General features: G+C 51.7%; 1 protein-coding gene across 1 annotated transcript in view; it reads right to left on the minus strand.

Moving 5' to 3' along the window:
- Positions 1-18,238, minus strand: part of FAT2 (FAT atypical cadherin 2) — an 88,818-nt gene that overhangs the window by 16,022 nt on the left and 54,558 nt on the right. The window contains exons 12-20 of the mRNA XM_075900583.1: positions 17,828-17,981; positions 16,749-16,982; positions 15,434-15,823; positions 13,559-13,773; positions 12,370-12,507; positions 11,346-11,489; positions 9,600-9,797; positions 6,184-6,991; positions 3,580-3,725 (exon numbers count right to left, since the gene is read on the minus strand). Of these exons, the coding sequence (XP_075756698.1) occupies positions 3,580-3,725; positions 6,184-6,991; positions 9,600-9,797; positions 11,346-11,489; positions 12,370-12,507; positions 13,559-13,773; positions 15,434-15,823; positions 16,749-16,982; positions 17,828-17,981 (2,427 nt within the window). The remainder of the gene's footprint in view (positions 1-3,579; positions 3,726-6,183; positions 6,992-9,599; positions 9,798-11,345; positions 11,490-12,369; positions 12,508-13,558; positions 13,774-15,433; positions 15,824-16,748; positions 16,983-17,827; positions 17,982-18,238) is intronic.

The following is an 18,238-nucleotide window of genomic DNA, read 5'->3' on the forward strand; positions in this document are numbered from 1 at the left end:
TCCATACACACACATTGTCCGGGGCCCAGTGGAGTCTCTGGCCAGCCCTGGTAAGGATCCAATGCCCCCAAAGTGTAAGAATCTTGAGGTGGGAAGAACGGCTACACTGGGTCAGACCAATGGTCCATCTAGTCCAGTGTCCTGTCTGCCAACGGTGGCCAATGTCAGGTACCCCAGAGGGAATGAACAGAACAGGGGATCATAAAGTAATCCCTCCCCTGTTGCCCATTCCCAGCTTCTGACAAACAGAAACTATAGAACTATTCCTACCCATTCTGGTTATTAGCCATTGATGGTCCTAACCTCCATGAATCTATCTAGCTCTTTTTTGGACCCTGTTAAAGTCTTGGTCTTCACAACATCCTCTGGCAAGGAGTTCCACAGGTTGACTGTGCATTACGTATAGAAATACTTCCTTTTGTTTGTTTTAAACCTGCTACCTATTAGTTTCATTTGATGTCCCCCAATTCTTGTGTTATGGGAAGGAGTAAATAACTCATCTTTATTCACTTTTTCCACACCTGTAATGATTTATAGACATCTGTCATATCCCCTCTGTCTCCTCTTTTCTAAGCTGAAAAGTCCCAGTCTTTTTAATCTCTCTTCATATGGCACTCATTTCAAGCCCCTAATCATTTTTGTTGTCCTTTTCTGAATTTGTTCCAATGCCAAGATATCTTTTTTGAGATGAGGTGACTACGTATGCGCACAGTATTCAAGACGAGGGCGTACCATGCATTTATAGAGAGGCAATAACATATTCTGTCTTATTCTCCATCCCTTTCTTAATGATTCTTAACATTGTTTGCTTTTTTGCCTGCCGCTGCACATTGAGTGGGTGTTTTCAGAAAACTCTCTACAAAGACTCCAAGATCTCTCTCTCTTGAGTGGTAACAGCTAATTTAGACCCCATCATTTTATGCATACAGTTGGGATGATGTTTTCCAATAGGCATTACTTTGCATTTATCAACATTAAAATTCATCCAGCTTTTCGTTGTCCCATCACCTAGTTTTGTGAGATCCTGTTGGAAGTCACTTAGGAGTCTCCAGCTAGCCTGCCTTTTTCCTCCTCCTGGTGTAAAATGCTGTTTCAGCACCGAAGGAGGGTTTGGATGAGGCAGCGTGTTCCCCTGCAAGGAGGAACTTGTTCAAACCATTGTTACTACACACCCTAAGCAATCACACCATGCATAACAGATGCTACTGGCTTTGACTGATTTGCCTATTTTTGCAACACTCGGCACTTAAGGGCACCCAGAGTTTATCAGGGACCATGTCCTAATGATGTTCTGGTCCACAGGCAGCTGTATAGCAGAGCATCTACTAATTTTACCCACTGGCCAGGCACATCTGGCTATTGCTAGCCAAAGATGCCTGGGGCTTTGGTAGATGGGCATCTTTGCACTCAGTCATTAAGGAGCCTTTTGTCCCCGGGGCTGGTGTGCCAAGATTGATCTAGATGGTGCTTGGTCCTGCCATGAGGGCAGGGGACTGGACTTGATGACCTCACAATGCCCCTTCCAGTCCTAGTGTTCTAGAATTCTATGACTGGCTAATTAGTTGTCTCCTTAGGCACCTTTCTCTTTCCCTGTCGCCCCTTGAGGGTTGAGATCAGCTGAGATGCTTAGAGACCAGGAGGCAAGAGCTTCCCATGGAACACCCCTCGTTACGTAACTTTCCTGCTCCAAGGGCTTGCTGGAACCAGACTCCGTTGGTCTTAGGCTCATCTTTTAGGGCAGAGGTGGGCTTGCCTATGGCCCCTCCGGGGATGGTTTATTGGGCCTGGTTGGGGCAGTAGAAATGGTCAGCTTGTAGCTGGCACCCGAGGCTGGGCAAGGTAGAGAAGAGGGTACAAGAGACATGCACAGCTTCTGTGCCCCTGTGCAACAGGCAGGTACAATCGCAGTCCGGAAGAATCTTCCAACTCTGTTTTAAAAATGGATCCCTTGAAATTAGCATGATGCTGTCGTTAATTTATGCCAGAAGGCTCAATTACACAGAGATGGACTCAGGAAAAAAAGTAAGTCAATAAGTGAGGGATAAGATCTCAGACTTCAATTAGGGCCATTATACTTATTGAGGATTAGACAAAAAACTCACAAAACACAAGCCCTTTTCTGAAGGGCTCTGGCTTTCCCTCGGCTGCCAAGGTGGAAGGGAGCAGACACATGCTCCTTTGAATTCTCTAAAGAGTCACCAAGTGCAGCCAAAGAAAGGAGAGAGATCAGATTATGATGTTCCCGATTCTGGCAGCTGTCCTGAATGATGAAAGCCGTGGCAGGAAGCATGAGCCTAAAGGGCTTGCAAGTTTAAGCTTGAATTGGTTTCTCCCTTTGCAATGGCTAAAGGTGCCTGGATCGTGATGTGTGATGACATTTTATATGTCCCCACCTGCCCCCTGACCACCATTAAAACCGAGGTATTTAATCCACCGGTGGCCATCTGGACACCTTCTGTGCATCTTCTTGGGTGGCTGATGGATCCAGGCCCAGCCACTGAGGAAACTCGCATCAGGACCTGTTCCCTTTAGTAAATTAATGGAAAACACCACATTTAAGGGCTGCTGACTGGTTCCCTGGTGGGTGAATGGGACTGGGGTCCTTTTTAACAAGCTTGTGGGTCGGTGTTCCCAGGCCCTTGAATGGTACTTTTGTGCGTCTGTAGGTACAGTGTGCCAGGTCCTCCGCGGGTGTGAGTCCAAGTCAGCGGAGTGATGTCATTGTGTACCAGCTGAGAATTTGGCTCCTCGTGCTCCTTGGGTGATTCCTATATATGGGAACTTCACTTTCTGGTGTCCCTGGATTGTCTCCTGTGCTGCTGGTGCTATTCTTACTTGGTGCAGTGGCACCTGCAGGCTTCTCACCGTGGAGGTTGTGGCCGCATTGCACCTGGAGCTGTATGAACATCTCCAATGACATTTCCAGGGGAGTTCAGCCTCAGGCCTTGTCCACAGTGGCACGTTTTGTGCCAAAAACGGTCTTTTGTTGACAAAACAATGAGAGTATGTACACCAGTACATGCAACTTTTGTCGGGAAAAACATCTAGTTTTGGTGACAAAAATCTTTCACCGTGTTTGACTTTTCCCCTCCCTTTATTGTCAACAAAGAGCCAGGGTGGACTCCGTTGTTTATTTTGTCAAGAGAACTGACTTCTGCCAGTATCCCCCAAGCCTGCCCTGCTGGCTGTGCTCAGTGTTTTGTGATCTCTGCTGCCCTGCAGGCATGCACCCCTCCCCACTCAAAGCTCCAGGAAGTATCTGACAGCTGAGTGAGCTGCTCCGTTTGGGGAACACACAAAGAACAAATCTTTGGAATCTCCTGTTCTGCCCTTCTAGGAACACAGTGGCAGGCAGGCTGCTGCGGCAGGGGGTGGGCTGGGGAGACGGCTGTGCTGCTTTGACATTCCTCAGCATGGAGAGCTCATAGAGCTAGGAGGGAATCCCAAGAAGTACAGGGATCAGCTTTGCCTTCCCACCACACTGCCCTGTGGGTTCCTTCCTTTGGTTATATTCTCCAGCGCTCATGCACTGGAATGGCCCATTCATGCAGAAATACCCTCGGGCATTGCACATCCTACCTCCAGAACGGCAGTCCCGGTCCCGTTGAGGAAGAGCAGAACACCGTGAAGCTGGTGGGTTTTCAAGCGGAACTGCATTTGCCAGTCCCCTCTCTCCTGGAGCTGGTACCGTATGTAGCTGTGTCCGCTGAACCTCACGGCTGTGCCTGGAAATACAACCGGGTCAGCTGGAACCACGCTGAGATTCTGGATTGGGGTCAGCCCCCACTGCTTTCCCCAGCCCTGTGCTTCCCCACATTTCAGCCACCAGGACTCCTGCCTGGCCGCCCCCAGTCTCTACACAGATCTGCCAGCAAAGATTGTGATGACCTGCGATGCCCTTGCTATTTATATCCACCCCCTGCAGCTCTTCCACCCTAGTGACCTGCCGCCCCATCCTGATCTGTCCTGCATGCTCCCTACCTCTCCACATGCACGTCAGCCCTGAGCATCTCTTGAGATGCCAGACACATGGCTTTGCCTATACGTCCATCCTGCCCTGCAGTGTCCCCTGATGTTCCCAAGAGAGGGCTGCCAACAGCTTTGCCGGGAGCCCTGCCAACCCCTGCTGTTCCTGGGGCAGTGAAGAAATAACACCAGATCCCACTTATTAGTAACCCTTCGGTCACCAGCAAACAGTTGGTATTATCCAGCAGGTGTTAGTAGGCAGCAGGCAGGTTTGCAGGGCTGCAGCCAGGACAGGAAGCGCCCTGGCTGCAGCCCAGATGTGGGGACTTTCTACAGGGAGCAGGGGCAACCTCTGCCCGCACTCCAGGGCTTGGGGATCGACACGCCCCAGTGCTTCTTTGCAGGTGTGTCGCTCCCTAGCAGGGCACCGCCTGGAGAGAGGAGGAGGGAGGGAACTCTGCCTCCCCTCCCGGCTCAAAGTCCCTTACGTTCTGGGCGTCCCTGGGCAGGCAGGTTGGCTGGGCTGCTGGGATGAGCAAAGCACCAGCTGCAGGCAGGTTTGCAGGGCTGCCTTGTCTCAATCCTTCCTTCCCCAGCTGCAGCCTCCCAAACCTGCCGGCAGCTGGGGCCATTCTTCCCAAAAACGCTGGTAATAAATGGCAGGTCGTTGCCACTACCCGAATCCCATGAACATTAACGTCAATGAGACAGGACGGGTGCCTGGCCCAATGTTGCCGTTCACTGGAAGTTGTCAGGCACCGGGTTGCTGTTGAGCGGCATCTACTGTAACGAAACTATGAATCCAAATCCTTTGCCCTGATTGGAACCTGCCGCTTTTAACTCCTCTGTGTTTGGCTGGCCAAGGGCCAAAGCCCGGGAACCCAAAGATCAGAGTTCTACCCGGAGAGCCCAGACCCTTTTGCTCTCCCTATGAGTGGGGCCCTACCAAATCCACAATCCATTTTGGTCAATTTCACGGGCATAGGATTTTTAAAATGGCTAACGAATGTCATGATTTCAGATATTAAAATCTGATCTTTCATGGTATTGTAATTGCAGGGTCCTGACCCAAAAAGGAGCTGTGGGGAGGGGGGGTCACAATGTTATTGTTGGGGGGTGCTGCAGCATTGCTACCCTTCTGAGCTGGGCAGCTGGCGAGCAGCAGCTGCTGGCCAGGAGTTGAGTTCTGAAGGCAGAGCTCCTACCAGCAGCAGTGCAGAAGGAAGATGGCACAGTACGGTGTTGCCAGCCTTACGTCTGGGATGCTGGCTGCAGAGCTGGGTCCTTAGTCAGCTGCCAACACACTCTGGCCACCCAGCTCTGAAAGCATCAATGCAGAAGAAAGGGTGACATGGGTATGGGGTTGCTACCCTTACTCCTGTGCTGCTGCTGGTAGAGTTCTGCCCTCAGAGCTGGGCACTCAGCCAACGTTACAACCACCGCTTCCTAGTTGCCCAGCTCTGAAGGCAGTGCCGAAGTAAGGGTGACAATACCATGACTCCTAAAATAACCTTGTGAGCCTCCTGCAACTCCCTTTGGGTCAAGACCCCCAATTTGAGAAATGTTGGTCTCCCCCCTGCCATGAAACCTGTATAGCGTAAGGGAAAACCCCACACAAGCAGTGTTTCTTAAACTTTTTAAGACCGAGGAAAACCAAACAATAATTTTTTTTATGGGGAACACCAAGAATTTTTTTTCTGAAGGGGGAAAAAAAAAAGCCCCCAGGGAGAAGTTAAGAAAAAAAAAAGACGCTTGTCTCTTTAAGGGTGGCCATTTTGAATTCTGTTCTCTCTGCGGCATTCTGCTGCACACCTCCAACTACCTCACTTTAAGAAACGCTGTACAAAAGGCACGTTTCACAGGCAGACAGCAGGTTTCATGACCCATGATGTTCTGCATGGCTGTGAATTTGGTCGGGTCCTACCTATGAGTGACTTTACTCCCTTCAGGGGCTACACAGAGCCAATTAGTATTTAATGCCATATGACAGGAGTTGACCATTGGCCAGTGGAATTCTTCCTAGGGGCCAATGAAATTTGAAGCTCAAGGATGTTCGGTCCAGCCCTGGAGGCAAAGCCAGAATGGCCAGTTAATGGGACAGCAGCACCGCAGAAGTCCCTGAACTTTGCAACATGCCGGGGGATAATCCCACATGCTAGAGACCGGCATCGCTTTCCGAAGGGGGAGATGCCAAGAGCAAGGCGGAGGATTTCTCACCATTGCACGAACAAATTTGCTCCACGCTGTGCCGGGGTGTGAGAACGCTGAGTCGGGCGGTGCTGTAGGTGGACACCGTGCCCGGGTCCAGCCGGATTGTCTCCTTGCAGACCCGCCGAGCACAATCTGGCCCATGACATGGCACGTGAATGGCCTTCCTCAGCTGCAGCCCCACCAGCTGGTCCATCTCCCCAGCCAAGAGAGAAATCTTGCTCGCTAGAGCGCGAGGCTCGTAGAAGGCATCGTGGGGCTCTCCGACGGCCAAAAGGAGCTCCACGCCGTCGGAGGCCGCCGCAGGCTGTAGGCTGGCCATGTGGATGTTCTGCCGTCTCGTGAGCAGGGTGTTTCCCAGGAACCTTTGCAAGTTGCGCCAATGGTCCCCCACAAACTCCTCGGGGGAGAGGTGCCGGAAGTGCAGCACCACGGCCTTGTCCAGGGCCTCCTGGCTGAAGCACCACACGCGGACACTGACGGTGGCAGTGGTTTGGAAGGTGCCGTCGCTGACCGTCACGTTCAGGGCGTAGTGGCCGTTAGGAAGCTTCTTGCCGGCGACGATCTTGCCGTCGGTAGCCCCCACGGAGAAACGCCCCTCGCGGGGCACTTCGGCCGCCAAGGTGTACACCAGCATGTCGTGGGGGTCGCGGTCGGTGGCGTGGATCTTGCCGAGCACGCCGCCTCGGAAGGCGCTCTCGTTGGTGGTGACGAATATCTCCAGGGGCAGCGCCGAGGGCGTGTAGCGGCTCTGCTCGCTCACCTGGATGTTTACAAAGGCAGAGGACGAAAGAGGAGGGATCCCGCTGTCTGAGACCTGTCAAGGCAAACGAAAGGACCCGTTACAGCCCTGTGCTGAGTGACACGGACCTCGGCTCCGAGGCAAGGCATCAAGAGGAGGGTCTCACTGCTTGTGTTTGAGGGCTAGGCCCGCTTTCTGTGCTGCGCGACCCTGATCTATCCGGTTTCCTGTGTCCTGCCCTCCCCTCCCCGTCTCTTTGGCTGAAGCAAAAGGCCCTGGAGACTAGGGATGTCAGATCCTATTTAAAAAGTTAGTTGGTTAGATGTTATGTTTCACCAGTTAGCTGGGATCCAGAGCTGGGCTGAAGCAGCCTGGCCACTGGTTACCCGGTTACTTGGCAAGCATCATCCTGCTTACCAGGTAACCAGTTAACTGGTTAACCCAACGTTTCACGAGGCATAAGTGAGCTGTTGACAAAGGCTTCCCTTGTCGACCGATCCGCGTCTTGATTACTGCGCTGTGCTGACAATCAGCTGAGCCGGCACAGCACGGTGGCCATTTTTATTTTAATGAAGCTGGGGATATTTAAATCCCCACTTCATTGACTATGTCGGGTAGATTATTTCACATGCCTCTGTTGGCAGAGGCATGTAGTCTAGACATACCCCTGCAGTATAGCAGCTGCTATTCCATAGCAGATGGGTGATCCCTTGAGGCGAGGATCCTGTCTCGAGCATTGGCTTGATAGGACAAGAGGCAAGAAGCCTCATAATGGATGAAGATGGAACAATCAAACCAGGGAGACATTTTTCTAACCTCAGGCAGTGAGCGGGTGGGGCTTGTGTTACTAGTAGTCATAATACTTAGCTCTTTGGGTGTCCCTTACAACTGAAGATTTAGATTCCTTGTATATTTTAGCCAATCGACTATACCTGTGGATGGCCGTTGGTCATATCAATGTCTAATCCTTCCCTGAATCGTATCTTTGTTTTGCCTCAGCGCTATCTGAAGTTCTAGCAGTTAATGGTTCATTGTGTAAAAAACCTCAGTTGTTTCTTTGATCCGTGTTCAATTTCATTTCTTTTCGTTGCTTTGGGGGATCCCTAAACTTATCATTCGTAAACAGGAGGGTCTGAGTTACAGTTTTGGTAGCATCCTTTATGTTTTATTTCTTCAGAACAGGCGTGGGGGACCTGTTTTGGGTCGGGGACTGCTGAGCCACAGAAAAATCAGTTGGGGGCCTCACACAAGTGAGAAGCAAAAAAACCAAACCAAACCAAACACCCTAAACTCTCGCTGACGTGGCCCCCAACTGAGAAGGAGACAGACTCTCCCCACATTCCCCTCACATACCAGAGCCTAGCGGGGCCCAGGCTAGTAGATTTTGTGTGCTCCCGCCCCACAGGGAGAGGGTAGCGGGGACTGGAACATCAGCGTGGGCTCCCCAATGCTGGGGGGGAGCCCTGAGACTCAGAGGCCAGATCCAGGCAAGCTGGGGGCTGCATCTGGCCCCCCGGGTCTTTGGTCCCCCGCTTCTGGCTTAGAGAGAGAAGGTGGGTGGGATAACGTCCGATATTGGACTAGCTTCTTTTTACCTCTTCTCATGCTATGGGTGACACAGTGGCTTAGTGCATCAGTGTGTCTCTGGAGAGGGTGGCTTATCATCTTCGTTATTTACCGGGCAATCTGAATCCCTACATTTCCGCGCCTCATAACACCTCGATGGCGTCTGGAAAAACGGTCACAGCTACAGAAGTAGCACAGTAGGGGGCGCGGTGGGAGGAGCCCCGGGGTAGAAAAGCATTTGGCTGAGGTGCACTGGCCGAGCTGGGGGGTGAGGCCTGCTCAGGCATTTTAACTCGCCGATAAAAAATAATTCTCTGACCCCGTTGATTTGTTCCCTCAGGAAAACCAGGTTAGGCTGGAAGCAAGTGACCCCCCCCGCCCCCCAATTCGTTTACAGGAGGCGAGTGTGAATAAAAGGGACGGGTTGCTTGCTGGCGTAGTTAGGAGACGCTTTCAGGAACAGATGCGAGTCTCTCTGGAAATGGACGGTCACGAAAATGACGCCGAGAAAAGCATCCTACAGGGTCAATTGCCTCACAGAGGTCCCCATGACGACACCAGCAAGTTGTATTGCTGGAAAAGCTGCCCCCCCAGTTTTGTGTAACGGTGAGCTCTAGAGGTGGGGCCATGGGTGTCCGGTGGCTTAGGCAAGGGGAGGCTTTGCCTTCCCATCCCGCCTGTCTGGCCCCGCCCACACTCTGCCCCCAGGATGCCTGCTGTAGGCATTCTGGGAGCCGAGTGTTGCTGGAACTGTCTCCTCCTCCCTAGTGCTCTGGGAACCATGCTGCCTGCATGCCCCCCTTCTCTCTCTTGCTCTCCCCGGTGCTCCGGAGAGACAGGGGAGTGTGCGGCATGCTGCCCCGCCTCCTCCCCTCCGCAGGGGGTCGGGGCCTCAGCAGCGGCTGTCGGTGGGGCTGGGGAACTGCCTTTCTCAGTCCTAACTGCACCAACCACCCATGGGAGGAAGCCACGTTTCAAAATCTGGATCCGGTTCCAAATGTCCCCAAAGATGGGAGGTTCTTCCAAGCTGGGCCTTTGGTTGTAATTTCTCTTGCCTCCATTGTTCCTGCACTGGCCGTGGTGAATTCATATCCCAAAGGGGTAAGGCAGGATCTACCTGGACCTGGAGGAGGTACTGCTCTTTTGTTCTCCTGTTCAGAAGAGAGGATGTCACCAGCAGGCCGTCCTGCGTGACACTAAAGACTTTCCCGTCATTTCCCTCGGTGATCTGGAATGTGTACGGCGGCCCGTTCTCCGGGGAGTCTCTGTCGCTCATGATCAGCTGCAGGACACTGGTGCCAACTGGAGCAGTCTCCTGAAATATGGGAGAAAGGGGGTTGAGGGGAGACAGTCCAGATAAAGGCAGAACTGCTCTGAGTTCCCCAGGGACGCCGTTTGATCGTGGCACTGAAAAGGCACAGGGTGGCCGTGAGCACAGACATCTCTGGAAACAGCCAGCAGCCCAGGTCTGGTTTTGTTACGGCAAGTCCTGTAACTACAACGCTGCATGTGCTAGTTACGGGCAGGCCAGTGAGCAGAGCAGGATGCCATGCCGCAGCTAACTGCTGAAAATCCAGTGAACTCTCTCCCTTGCTATTGTTCCTTGTAACTTTGGGAGGAGGTGGAAACCTCCCCTGTCCCCTGGGGAATTAAAATTCTCTCTGGGCTTTCACTCTTTTGGCCCGTTGTGTGTATGCTGGGCTGTCGCTCAGCGTTGGCTCTCTCTTAGGGTACGTCTACACTGTACGGCTAATCTGGGATGCCCTGCGTCTACACAAGATACCCATTATTTCAAAATATTTTTGTAAATAATGGCCGTGCTATTTCTGCAACCCAGTAACTCTCGTTCCACAAGGGCTAAAGGAGGTCACAAAATAGGCACATTATTTTGAATGGTGCCCACGGTTTATGACTCTCACGTTAAAACGGGCATCATGTTTCCTGTTTGAACTTTGCTGGCTTCAACTGTGGAGTACCTCTCTTTAGTGTACTGTCGGGGTGTGACTGCCATTATTAGCTATTTATGGGTATAGAGGAGTTCCTCTGGTGTGTGACCCACACATCTCCAGGGGGTTGTGTACTGATCCATCTAGTGGCACCAAGACCACTGACAGAGGCTCCGTCTACACGATGAGTTTTCTCAGCAAAAAATATGCTAACGAGGGACTCATTTGCATGAGTCACGATCTCATTTGCATATATTCAGCCGATCTGCTTTTGCGCTGGGGTTTTTGCGCAAAAACAAGCAGCGTGGACGTTTTCTTTTTGCGCAAAACCCCCTTTTTTTTTTGGAAAATCCAGGAAAAATCCCAGCGCAAAAACAGATCGGCAGAAAATATGCAAATGAGATCGCGACTCATGCAAATCAGTCCCACATTAGCATATTTTTTGCCGAGAACACTCATAGTGTAGATGTAACCAGAAAGAATAATGAGTCCGCTCTACAGCCGTAGCTCGCAGCCAGCTGGCTTTTAGCCCATGTGGCAGAGACTCAAACACTAAGATCCTGAGGTTCCAAGTTCGATTCTGCCCATAGAAGTCTGGCGGCTGTTGGCATTACATGTGCACGTCGGGATTCCCAACTATATCAAAATTTGAATAATACTGGGCCTGATCTTGGGACAAGAACCTGTCAACCCTCAGAGTGAGAACTGGGAATTCTGAAGTAATCAACATAATATGTAATCAAGAGGTACAACTTCCAGCCATCGGCTTTTGCTGTGCTGCTGTCAGCCAGATTAAAAAGCCCTCTACTTCCAGATGTCTTCTGCCTGCGCAGGGATGAATAAGCCATGAATAAATTGTGTCAACTCTCTCTCCTTGACTGAGCATATTTAAGTTCCTTACTGAAAGGCTGCCTTACCTGCACCACCACGCTGTAGTTGAGCTGGAAGAACCTGGGCGGGTTGTCGTTGACGTCTGTCACCCGGACGCACACCGCAGCGTCGCCGAACCGCGCAGGCTGCCCGTTGTCTGTGGCGCGGACCGTCAGGGAGTAGCTGGGAATCTGGAAGGTGCCAGGCATGGGTGGGTGAGTGGGAGAAGCGGCAGGATGCCTGTGCTTCCATGGCTGGGCGTTTTATTCTCCCCACGTGCAGGTTTATTAAAGAGCACGAGGAAGCGGGAGGAATAATAACCGGGGAGCCGACAGCCTCGCTGGGCCCCGCTGCAAGGAGTGTGGGGGCGGGGCCCAGTTCTGTTCTCCCAGAAGGGGCGGGGCCTCTGGCAAAAGGGGCGGGGGTGGGGCAGCCAGTGCTCCGGTGGCAATTTAAGCAACTCGTCATTCCAGGAACCATCACCACCCTGGGCTCTTTTGGAGCTCTGGGCCCCAGGACCACTGCCCCCTTTGTCCCTCTCCCCACCCCCCGGCGGCTGCTTGAATGATGATCGTACATAGCCCTTCTCTGGAACTTTCATCCGTATCTCTCACAGTGCATCCCCAAGAAAGGAAATATCATCCTCCTCTGTTAGGAGTGGACAGAGTCACCAAGACGTGAACTGGCTAGCCAAGGGTCACATAGGAGGCCTGGAGCCTAGCTAGGAAGAAAGCCCAGCTCTCCTGAATGCTGGTGCTTTACCCACTATACCGCACTATCTCTGCTCTAGCCCCCTCTTGCCCCCGCCCCAAGCATGTGCCATATCGGTGGTCCAAAGGCTCAGTGCACATGGCAGTTGGTTTCCCTGGCCTGGCCAGGGCAACGTTTTACAACGGATCATTCCAAGTCTGGCAGACAGACGGGCTCCGTGGCCAGGACACGTTCTCTTCCTTGGGCACTTCCCCAGTCTTTTCCAGCCGCCTCCTGGAGCTGTGATGCCACGTTCCTTTCTAACGCGCCCATCCGCAGCCTCCAGCCAGCGGCGGCCCTTGTGTCGGGCCTGCGACTCACCTCCTCCCGGTCCAGGTGCGTGGCGGTACGGATCTGTCCGCTCGTGGGGTGGATGGCAAAGTGTTCCAGTGGGTTCCCGCCCACAATGGCATAGGTGAGCTGATTGTTCATCGCCCCATCCAGGTCGTCGGCTGACACCTATGGGGTGAGAGAAGAAGGGGTTCTGATCAAATGTCTCCTTTCCCGGGGGCGAGGTCCTGCTGGTTGTTTGAGGGTGGGAGGTTCTGGCTACGGCATGAGAGGGGAAGACGGAGGGTTGGGTTTTGGTCCAAGGCTTAAGAATACCGAATTGCCGCCGCCTGCCATGCCACTCTGCTGTCCTTCAGATCCCTCCTTAAAACTCCCCTCTGCCACGATGCCTACAAAACACACCACGACAGCCCAGCAGTGCCAGGTCCTCCGCTTTCCGCCTCGTTGTAACAGATTCACTGCTGCCTTATGTTCTCCCCCTCTCTTCCCTGGCCCCAACCATCCATATTCTCGGTCCACCTCTTGCCTCCGGTCGTACAGAGCCTGTAAGCTCTGTGGGGCAGGGATCCTCTAATCATTTCACGTGAGCAGCATCAAACCCTGAGTGAGGCCTCTAGGTTCTACCACAAGGCAAATCAGAATGTGGGTGCAGCGGTGAGCCTTCCTGTAGGCTGCTCAGTGAGACTGGTCATAGAATCATAGACTCCTAGGGTTGGAAGAGACCTCAGGCAGTTATCAAGTCCAGCCCCCTGCCCAAGGCAGGGCCAATCCCAACTCAATCAACCCAGCCAGGGCTTGGTCAAGCTGAAACTTAAAAACCTTTAGGGATGGAGATTCCACCACCTCCCTAGGGAACCCATCCCAGTGCTTTGCCACCCTCCTAGGGAAATCATTTTTTCTAATATCCAACCTAGACCTCCCCCACTGCAACTTGAGATCATTGCTCCTTGTTCTACCATCCATCACTACTGTGAACAGCCTCTCTCTATCCTCTTTGGAAGCTGAAGGCTGCTATCGAATCCCCCCCCCACTCTTCTCTTCTGCAGACTAAACAAACCCAAATCCCTCAGCCTCTCCTCATAGGTCACATGCTCCAGCCCCCTACTCATTTTGGTCGCCCTCCGCTGGATCCTCTCCAATGCATCCAGATCCTTTCTATAGTGGAGAGCCCAGAACTGGACACAATACTCCAGATGTGGCTTCACCGGAGCCGTCTTACCGTAAGGATGGTTTCCCCAACAGCGGCATCCTCGCGGACTTTGGTGAAGTAAGGATCCTGGGTGAACTTTGGCCCGTGATCATTGACATCGGTGATGTTAATCACCACCATGATGATGTCACTGAGAGAGGCAGAGCCCTTCCTGGTGCCCTCCACAGATAAGTAATACTCGTGGCTCCCTTCAAAATCCAGGCTCCCACTAACGGACAAGCGACCTGTAGATGTGTGCAGAGAGTAAAGTCAGGAGATGCCTTGAATGCAGGGCATAGAACGTCACACAGCGAGCGATGACTGGTCAACCACCAGCAGGCAAAGCCATTGTGACTACAGTTCTAGCCCATCAAACTAGGCCAGTAAAATTTGTGACTTCACATCCCGGGACAGACTCTTTTCATAACTAGCTCAACTCTGCTGTCAGACACTTGAAGCAAAATATTTTTTTGCGGCATGGCAGCTACGGGATTCTCAAGTCGAATCTCAAGTCACAAACAATGAACCCAAGTCGAGTCACCAAGGCAACTTAAGTCGGACTCGAGTTCAAGTCGTGGGACTCGAGTCAACTCTGGTTGAAGCTGATGTGGACGTAGGAGAGACGACCGACAGATCGGTATCAGCTGAACAGCGCTAGCTGTCCCCTTTGAATGTGGTGGCATGGGAGTCTGGCTTTGCCCGTGGGTATGTAAGCAGATGGGTAGGGTGTATCTCAGTGGATTGGTGAGAAACTGAAGTCTACATGAAAGCAAAGATGGAGACAGAACGTTGCAATCAAGTCGTCCTGCAATTATTACCCACGCCCCGTATGAACCTTTCCCCGGGAATGATTCTGCTCCAAGTCTATTAGAATGGATGTTCTAAAGACATGAGCCCCGTGGAAAAGTTAGCAAGAGCGTTGAGGCTGGGATGAGAGAGGGATCTTGGATGGGGATGATGAGCCTCCCTTGTTCCATCAAAAAGGTTATCCCGGGGAATCTGATGTTGGTCTTGCAGTCGGCAGCCTTTGGATCAGGGCTGAGTCAGCACCTATTGCATGAGTAATAGCTCCAGTTTTAGCCATGTTTGTTGAATAGCTACCTCCTAAAACCACTGAGCGTAGAACTCTGGGCCCTGTCAGATTCCTTATGGGCTCAGGGTGGAGAATTTTTCCTCGAGTATCAAAGAAGGGAACAAAACCATCCTGAGCATTCAGAATGGAAAAATCTCTACTCTCTGTTCTTTGCTTGTGCATCGGACCCAAAGCCCTGCTGAAATCAACTGGAGTTTCTCTGCTGACTTCAGTGGACTTTGGATTGCTCTCCCAGAGACTCTGGTGTCTCAATGTATGGTAGCGGAGAATTACAAACCCCTCCCTCCTCACAAATTACATTGCATATCTGGGCAAGAGAGAGCACAGGGCTGAGGGTAAGAGATGCGGAACAGGGGTGGGGGCTGTTGAGCTGGGACAGAAGCGAGAAGTTCTTTTAAAATATGAAACAATTTTAAAAAAATCACGTGGAGAGGGAGGGAGGGAGAGAGGAAGGGAGGGAAAAAGTTAAACAAAGGCAGGGAAGATAAGAGAGGAGAGAGAGAGAAAGATCAAAGGAGAGAAAGGGGAAACAGATGGGAATGAAAGAAGATAAAAAAGACCTCCAGAGAAAGATAAGCTGTGTATGTGTGTGGGAGAGGTGGAGTGCAGAAGGTAGGATGAGGAGGGGCTAGAATAAAAGAGGGAAGTCAGGTAAAGAGCAAATGAAATGCAAACAAACGGCATGAATGATAGTCTGAAGGTGAAAGGGACAATTAGCATGAGGCACAGAGAGAGAAAACAGGAAAACGGGCACTGATTAGGACTGTGTCATTGTGCCAGCCTCGCTGGGACGTAGAGTGGACAAGACCTACCTGTGTTTGAGTTGATCTGGAATTTCCCCTGGTCGTTCCCATTCACGATTCCGTATTTGATCTCCGTGCTCTCAGCGCCATCCCTGGTCAGCGTGGACAGGTCGAGCACCTCAGTGCCCACGGCCACGTCTTCCGCTACCGTGGCCACATATTCAGTGCTCAGGAAAACCGGCAGGTATTCAGTCAGATCCACCACAGAGACCGTGACGGTGCTGAGAGCAGAGAGGGGGTGCGGGGAACCCCGGTCTGTTGCACAAACCGTCAGCTCAAATGCTAGAATCGGAGTGTCCTTTAAGGGTTTCTCGAGCCGGATCACCCCAGTAGCTTCCTCGATTGAAAAGAATCCATTGGTTGAGTCAGTGAGAGAATAAATCACCTCTGCATTGCAGCCTGGAAGGATAACGGGGCTGGATTAACCATGAGGCAAGACCGACATAGGCTCCTGTTTTAGAATCAGCAGAACTCAGCGTAGCCAAATGAAACGTAACCAAACAGAGACTAAGTCTTCTGGTTGCCTTTCAGTCTCAGTTCAAATGCGCACCCATTCAATACAGATCCGACCTTTTATCCATCCCTGCAGCCATCCAACAGAGATTTGTCGCAGATCCGCTGTTGCTCCCAATTTTCTTGAATTCATTATTTTACTTCCACCCTCACCCAAAAGCAGATTGCACGGACTCACTTATGTACTATGGGGCTTTACCCATGAAAGCTCATGACCTAATAAATTTAAGGTGTCTCAGTCTGTAACTTTACAAATAATAAGCAGTCCTAACGTGGTTACCTCTCTGAAACTCTAGGAAGAAGCTCTTCCAGGAGTCTTATTCAGGCAACCCGGAGTCACAAGAAAAATACAAGCAACTTCACAAGGACCATTTTCATCTCCCTTCCATCACCCTGTCTTCCTCCTGCTCCATTTATAAGCCTTCATCACTATGGCCATTGGCTCCCATTCTCCATCAGTGGTGATATTTGCATCACGCATCGGCTAGCCCAATAAGAAAGAGACCAGGCGAGACTGGAATTTCAGACCCTCTAGTTTCAGTCTTTTGCTCGGTCATGCACAATGCTGCGTCTAAGCTACTCAGATACCCTCAGCTGATACCTTCTGAAATGTCCATGGGTATCGTGTTGCCTGCAGGGTCATCCAGGTCTTCCAGAACACGTAAGTATTGAGCAGATGGGCTTAAAGGTTCCGATGCCTTTGCACCGAGCTACAGCCGTTTATACCCTGGGCTGCATTCCTTCTCTGTATTTGGAGCATTTCTATCCATGATGTAAAAGGACTCAGGCTAGAAATCCCGTTTGGACTCACCTTCGTCGAGATCCCTGGCTGAGACCACTGCAATGGGTGTCTTCACGGTGGTGTTATCGAAGACAGCGACCGCACAATGACTGGGAAAGAACCGTGGAGCATTGTCGTTCGCATCCTCTATGACTAGGGTTATATCTGCCTGGCAGGAGCGGCCTCCACCATCTGTTGCCTTGGCGACAAGATGGTAGGTCGGATTCTGCTCCCGGTCTAGAGGTGCAGAGGCCGTCAGCTCCCCTAGTGAAATAAGGAGAGACTGTCACTGTGGCAATCAGAGAGATTTTTGATAACGAGGGCTACGCCACACACAACGATAATTCACCAGCTGCGGAGACAGCAGATTTGGGGTCAAAAACTAGCAGCGGCCCAATGAGTAGTGGGAGAATGTCCATGTCTCAGGTAGTCCGACATCTTGGTCAGCCTTTGTAGAGGAGTGGCCGGGAACCGGCCGAACACTAGGCAAGGAAAGTTTGCACAGGACGTATTTGTGCTGCAATAAATTGCACTTCGATAGCGGGATCTCAGACAGCTTAGCAAACACTGAGTTTAACATCCTGAGAATGAATTACCCCTGGCAGGTAGATAAGTATTATCTCCCTCTTTCCAAGATGGGGAAACCAACAGGGAGATGAAATTTTGCCTAAGGTCAAGCAGAAAGACCTTGCTAGATCTTAGAATGGAATACAGGTCTCTTGACTTCACCCTGCCTCCTAAGATCTACTTTCTCCTCTTATGCCCTGCGGTAGACAGTAATACCTGGCCGCCTCCTTCCACAATATAAAAACCCACCAGGGCAAATCAAACATTTTAAAGGAAGCTAGTGGAGCGGGCACTTTGCTAAATGCACACAGAATCGGTATTGTAAAGAAACTGCAATAAACGAGGGAGGTTCCCTGTTGCCCTCCCTGCTACCTTGACAGAGCTGAAGTGAAAAGCTTCTCTGTTTATTCAGCATGAGATAAGGGACAGGCAGCCCCCAGGAGCCTCCTCTGCAACTGCAAACTGATCTCCAAAGGGGGGGAAGAAGAGATCATAAACCTGCAGTTCTCTGCAAACTGTCACATGGTTGGTGCAGGCCTTACCTGTGTGTGGGTCCAGTCTGAACTCCTCAGCCCCAGGACCATGGAGGCTGTACGTTATCTGCGCATTGCTGCCAACATCAGGGTCGGTGGCTGATACTTTCAAAATGAAAACCCCGGGGAGCGCAGCTTCAGAGACGTTCCCGGTGTAGAGAATCTGGAAAGGAGAGATGTTTCCACCGTCAGTGGGGCGGGGCTGGGTGCAGGACGTGCGTGCTCATGCCTCCATAACAAAAGCTTACTGCTACATGTGGGGATTTTGCACCGCGGAGGGGGGCGCTGCGAAGAAGGCTGCATTGTCCAGGCTCCGCTGGCTTTTCTCCCAGCTCTTCTCCGAGCAGATGGGAATGCGGGAGCCATGGCTGTGGTGATGCTAATAGGCAGGGGCAGATGACCGTTTTGCGGGGCCCCGGG

The sequence above is a fragment of the Pelodiscus sinensis genome, chromosome 17, assembly GCF_049634645.1.
Source record: "Pelodiscus sinensis isolate JC-2024 chromosome 17, ASM4963464v1, whole genome shotgun sequence".
Taxonomy (NCBI): Eukaryota; Metazoa; Chordata; order Testudines; family Trionychidae; genus Pelodiscus; species Pelodiscus sinensis.